Source organism: Sinocyclocheilus rhinocerous, unplaced genomic scaffold (genome assembly GCF_001515625.1).
Source record: "Sinocyclocheilus rhinocerous isolate Xijiao unplaced genomic scaffold, SAMN03320098_v1.1 scaffold77, whole genome shotgun sequence".
In the NCBI taxonomy this organism is placed as follows: domain Eukaryota; kingdom Metazoa; phylum Chordata; class Actinopteri; order Cypriniformes; family Cyprinidae; genus Sinocyclocheilus; species Sinocyclocheilus rhinocerous.
In genome coordinates, this window is record NW_015635045.1 from 1,413,008 (window position 1) to 1,419,364 (window position 6,357).

A 6,357-nucleotide genomic window follows, 5' to 3' on the forward strand; every position below is an offset into this window, starting at 1 on the left:
GTATTCAAAAAACAAAGAGACAAAGGCGTAGTTTGATGAGTGTGGAATCATGGGAGTTGTGGTCTTCATCCCCACAGCCGATGCAATCCGACGGGACTCGGGCAGAAATCATGTTCATGGATGAGCTAATGATTTATTAACGTAGTAGAATGAAGCAGGGTGAGGCTGAAAGCCGTCGAAGTGAAACGAGGCGCTGAACGAGCGTGACACACGGCTTGAAAGCAGCGGAGCTTTTATTATGCCACAGTCGACGGCTTCCGCTCCTTCCGGTCGTGCGTATGTGGGGGAAAAAAGCAGTGCTGTTTTATCATACTAGATACATTTGAAAGTTCTGTTATAATGCTACTCTGTGCGGTCGTAACCGGTCTATTAAAATGCACAATATATTAAAGCGTCTTTGGTGTTTCCATGTTTTCTACAAAACAAAACCGGAAATTGAGGGGTTATGACGTCATTGGCAGGCGACACAATGACACTATGGACACGGTCCGTGTCACTAGTTAAAATTGCTTATTTCTCTGGATTTAAACATTCTTCGAAACATTTGGGATAATGTAAGTACACAAGTCAGCAAAATATATAACACTGTTCTAGAGGTTTTTGGATATTTTAATAAAAAAATCTTACATATTGTGCCTTTAACAACTCTGTTAAAATATATCTCCCTAAATAATATTTAACTAAAAGCGATAACATATCTTTTTAAATGACGGGATAATCTGTTGTCAGTCCTTTAGAGTTTTGTACAGCACTTCTGTATTTTAATAACAGATTATTGGTACATTTTATCTATTGATTAATCTTATTTCATGTCTAATTGAATGAACAGACCTCATCAGACTTGCTTGACGTCAGTCCCTTCTCTTGTCTCCACTGAATCCTTCAAGTGAAAGTTTGATGCTTTATGCTTATTAGCTAAACTTCTGAAAATCTGTGAGACTACATTCAGTCATGTCTCGATTATTAAATCTATATTTACATCATATATACTTTCATTTAGTTAGCTGTTTTGCATGACTGTATCATGATGAGTTTATTGCCTTTAAATATTGCATTTTCATTATGTCATAGGGTGAGCTGCATGGTTTTCAGGTCACAGTATGTCTGTTTGCATTGAAAGGTTATATATATATATATTTTTCCTTTTTGGTATTCATATTTTGTTTAGCATGGAAATTCCCCAAGCTATTTTTTAGTTTCAAAGCTGATGATAATTATGTTCAGTATGTGACAATTTTGTTTCAATATTTCAATAAAAAAGCATTACATATAATGTGTCTACTGTTATAGTCAGCCATGTACTCCTTAAACTTCTGGCCATTTAACACATGCTATAATGCACTGGAAATTATTTGAAGCAGCATTTTCAGTGTTTCATTCAGGGATTTCTCTAAGAGGATACTGATTTCTACGGATTGTCAAGTATGATTCATTAGCTTGTATTTACTAACTGTTTGGTGGCTTTTGCAGTTTTGCAGCGTTTTTTTTCTTTTTTCTTTTCTTTTCTTTTCTCTTTTTTTTTTCTTTGCATTGTAATGTTCTGCATTGATTCAGTCATCCTCGCCAAAAGGTGGCGACAGAAGCGTTAACAGGCACCTGTGTTTTATTTTCAAGCAAAAACGGTAATGAGGTTTATTTTGAACTGGACTCAAGACTGTTCAAATAAGGCCTAATTCTCCCTTCATGCTTATTACAATCAGAGTTCTGCTGATTTTTATTTATTTTTTTGCTCTATTTAGAGGTACTGCATTAAAACATGCGGTGTCATTAACCAGCTATGACAGTCTGTCAGTGAAATCACTGTTGCATAACTGATCTTTCTACAACAGATATATTTTCAAATTCGATGGCCATTTGACAAACAGCACTGCATGTTTTGTTTTTTTTTAACACAAGAAACTTACTCCTTTCACAACTATTTTAGTTGCATACCTACAGTACAAAGGAGGCCATGGGCCCTTCACAGTTTTACAGTCCAGTTCAATGAACTAAATGAATAGCATAGCTAAATTTTTCCCTGTGTCAAGCATTGTTGAAGAAAATATTTAATTTTTCTATCATAAGAATAAATCCAGCCCACAGATTCGGTGTGGGCCAAGAAACTAAAGTGCGTGAGGCTGCATGTGTGGTGCATATTTAAATGCATATATAAATTGAAATATATGCAGAAATACATTATGCCCCTCTTTTTATTCATATCCGTGTTTATGCATCAACTAAATGTTTAAAATGAGTCATGTGAATATCATCCATGGAAATGTTATGAATGAAAATCTTGTTTAATACTATGATTGCTCTACATCATAAAAACATAAGTATAGCATTTGTAAACACGGATATAAATAAAAAGAGAGGACACAGCATGATGGCTGATCCATGTTTTTACGTGCATGTGGGACTGTGTTTGGTTGCACGCTGTCATGCTTTCTTTGGTGTAGATTTGGAGCCCGACAGACCGTTCTCTGTGTTATCAATCCCTGAGGAGGTGACAAGGCATTCCTTACTGAAAAATATAGAAAGAAATAGGCACAATGAGAGGAAGATAATATATAGATGATAAAGAAGGATGATATATAGATGATAAGGAAGATAATATACATACTACTATTACTAACATATACATTTTTATATCAATTGTTTTATAATTCATTTTTATTGTCAAGCAATGACATGGTCTGTATCTGGAAAAGGGTACGAGAATTTATGCTTATGTGTAAATCCTAAAGGTTGCCAAGAACTCACTTTTTTTCCTCAATCTTTGCGAGAACGAACAGAGTGAAGTTCTTTAGCAGCATGAAGGCCATTAAAAAAGCGATGAATCCACCAACACAGGAGGCAATCATGATGGTGAGTGTGTTATCAACCTCCCTTACTGAGAATAGGGTAGCCAGAGAATATGACCAAAGGGAATGAGAGAGGAGAAAAAGGCAAACAGAGTTATTTTAATAATGACCTTGAAGTGTGATGTTCATGTATCATTCTCTCTCTGTAACTCCCTCTCTTCCCACCCTGCAACACTTACGTTCCTCTACTACATATAGAGTGAAAATGGCGCTGTGATTCTTGCCCTTCTCTTTGGGGTTTTTGCCAAAGCAGATGTAGACGCCTGCATCCTCAAATGTTACATTCCAAAGCAGGATGGAGATGTTATTTTCTTTACTGGAGCCGACATACTCCACTCTCTCACGGTAAACGTTCACTTTATTTGGCTCCACATGATCCGTTGGAATTACAGAATCAGCCATCTAATTGGGAAACAGAACTGTTATAGTTATTAATGTTAAACTGAGCATATGTAAAGTTCAGCTAACACTGGCTCAAGATATGTTTTTTGTCTTTGAGACTGTCTGAAGTGCAAATTTATATCTTAATATATTGATAACTCCAACTGCTCTCCTTGACTTTGAAGACTGATACTTGAAAGGACACTTACAATTTACTGCACAGAACATGACACTGAGAAACAATATCAGGTAAATGGAATGATTTGTAAGAACTGTTCCCTTTCCACTTCAAGTGCCCTTGAAGGCATACAAAACCAGCTCAAGATAAAGTAGGCTAAGTTTTGCTATTTATATTTCCATCTAATCAATGTTAGACTTAGCAACGGTAACTCATTTTAAAATTATGTTTTGAATGTTGTCTAAAGTAATTAAATCTAATAAAAGCTTAATGTAAAGGACAATCCACATTGAGCAATTAATTATAATTCATTATTAATTATATTATCTAGCTTATTACGCGACTGCTTACCAAATAGCCTAAATAAATAGGCTATGTTGACAAGAAATACTGAATTAAAATATTTAGTAATTTTTACCTGTATATTATCCTAAAGCTTCCGCTAAGAAAACAGTCTACTACAACATTATAAAACAATCGGCAGTGACAAGACGAACACTGCAGCAATATTAACAGTAAATGTAAAGTGAAAGTGAAGTGACGTGTGGCCAAGTATGGTGACCCATACTTGAAATTAGTGCTCTGCATTTAACCCATCCAAGTGCACACACACACAGCAGTGAACAAACACCCGGAGCAGTGGGCAACCATATTGCTGCGGCGCCCGGGGAGCAGTTTGGGGGTTCGGTGCCTTGCTCAAGGGTCTCACCTCAGTCATGGTATTGAAGGTGGAAGAGAGCGCTGGTTATTTACTCCCCCAACCGACAATTCCTGCTTGACCTGAGACTCAAACCCGCAACCTTCGGGTTACAGGTCCAACTCTCTAACTATTAGGCCACGACTGCCCCCAAGTACTATAATTTTAAGTTCTGAAGTCCTCTGAAGTTATTGTAACTACAACCGATAACTGAGACGCAAGATGGCGCCAGTTGCGTTTTTTATGAAAGCGAGCGAGTCTATGGAAGCAGATTAGACTCAATAATAATTCACGGAAAAGACGAGATGCACACATGCGTATCCCAATTCACATGCATGAAACCCAATTCACGTTTAGTGTTCTTCTCCTTTTCCATCTCTCTAATCCTATTCTGCTAACAGGTGATTGGAGATGAGTATTGTTCCCACTTTGATTTTTGTAAAAATAACTTCTGTTTCTACTTTTTAGATAAAAGAGTAGTTTCAGTTTAATATGTTGCAGGCTCATTTATTGGTAATATATTATTGATAATAAATAATATTGATGATAATAAATCATCAAAAAATATTGGGCTTGTTTTGGCCTTGTTTTTGAAGCTTCGGTTGCTTATTTGTCTCGCTGACACGCATTCAGCCGATGATGATGTATGTAATAACATGCACACATTGGAAACCATGTACATTTAATTTTAGTTTGTTTATGCTGCAAATACTATTTATTTCAGAATTGTGAGGCTGATGATTTACAAATTGCTGAGACAACTCGTGACCCTGCTGTTCCTAATTCATCCTCTTACAAGTTATGAGGTGATATGAATCTAGAAGTTTCATTAGGAACTGTAACTAAACAGTCATGTTGCAACCCATCCATTTTGACAGTTTCAATAGATTTTTTAAGTCATGCATTATTACTACATTTCTTTTAGAATGGTACCCTATGACTTTGAACTTGTTAAGGCGTAAAGCTTTGTTAAGCATTGTTAAATGTTCTTGTTATTGTTCTGGTTTTATGTCAGAATTAAAACATTCAAAACAAGTCAGTTGTTACAGTTGCTGCACAAGATTTATTAATTTATTAAAGTTTATTAAAGTTTTCTGAATATTTTGGGAATGAAATGTCCATGAAATGACCAGACCATGATTAATTGTAATGTGCCTGTAACATGAAATATGAATTGACAATTATGAGAGAGTACAAATGTAATACAACTACAGCTGAGATTGGCTCGATACCAGTTTGACGCTGTGCTAGAAGTTCTTCAGTCAAAGGGTATTCAAATCTCATTTACACTGAATGGCTGGTATAGTGTCCCATTTAGAGTCTTTAGCATTCTTTTAAAGTAAATTTCATGGCCGAATGATAAATACATGTAATACATTATGTGAAAAGCTAATTAATCAAATGTTTTAGATCCAGTCTTCACTATCTCTCTCTTTGTCAGGACGTGCCAGATTTTGGTGTGATATTCAAAGCAGTTAACACCTTGGCTTGTTAACTCCTATACTTTTACAAGAGATACAGACACAGAAAGAGTAGGAAGCATAAGATAAATTGATAAAAATAACTGAATAAAGTTTACTGAAGAATCTTTGCTGCATTGCTTTTTATGATCAGTCTGTCTCTGTCTGACCAGAATAAATTCCACAACTGTGCAAGCAAATACAATTGCTGCTTCCCAACATCATCTTGTGTATTGTAATCTCAAAGATTTTTTTACATCACAACTCAACACAAGATTAAACATTAACAATGGTTAATCACAGTAATATACTATGAAAAATTAAGTAAATGAATGTTGATTACATTAAGAAATTAATACATAAAGGTAAAGGACATAAAAGAGATAAAGATTCATGTGAAGGAAGGGGTCTGTAACTCATCCAGATGTTGTGCCAAAGTGTTTAAATCCTGAAAAATGCAAGGAAAACAATTAGTGTGTATTAATTAAACACTGCATCCTGTTGCACAAATGGTAAGTACAAACACACCGTTTTTCATACACTGAGTTCTCGTGAGGTCTGTTCATCTATATAAGCTATGATGATAAGGGCAGGGTCAGCAATAAGTGGGAGCTAAACATTGGCCACCCAGCTGAACAAAAACATTCATATGTTGTAGTCTCTTCTATATGTTGTATATGTGTTCATATTGTATTTGTATTGTGTCAGTATTGCTTGTGTGGATGTACTAAACTACTTGTTATATGTAAAGTGACCTTGGGCTACGGAAAGGCGATATATAAATAAAACTTCTTCTTC

At 35.5% G+C, this 6,357-nt stretch overlaps 1 protein-coding gene across 4 annotated transcripts in view; it reads right to left on the bottom strand.

Annotated features, from left to right (window-relative positions):
- Positions 1–1,245: 1,245 nt before the first annotated feature.
- The window catches only part of scn4bb (sodium channel, voltage-gated, type IV, beta b), an 11,733-nt gene continuing 6,621 nt past the window's right edge, over positions 1,246–6,357 (bottom strand). For 3 of the 4 annotated variants that reach the window (XM_016560594.1, XM_016560593.1, XM_016560592.1), the window contains exons 5-7: positions 3,023–3,245; positions 2,743–2,872; positions 1,246–2,503 (exon numbers count right to left, since the gene is read on the bottom strand). In XM_016560594.1, coding sequence (XP_016416080.1) covers positions 2,419–2,503; positions 2,743–2,872; positions 3,023–3,245 — 438 coding nt within the window. In that variant the 3' untranslated portion in view covers positions 1,246–2,418. Of the gene's footprint in view, positions 2,504–2,738; positions 2,873–3,022; positions 3,246–6,357 lie in introns of all 4 variants that reach the window. The other variant, XM_016560595.1, reaches the window with a different exon arrangement.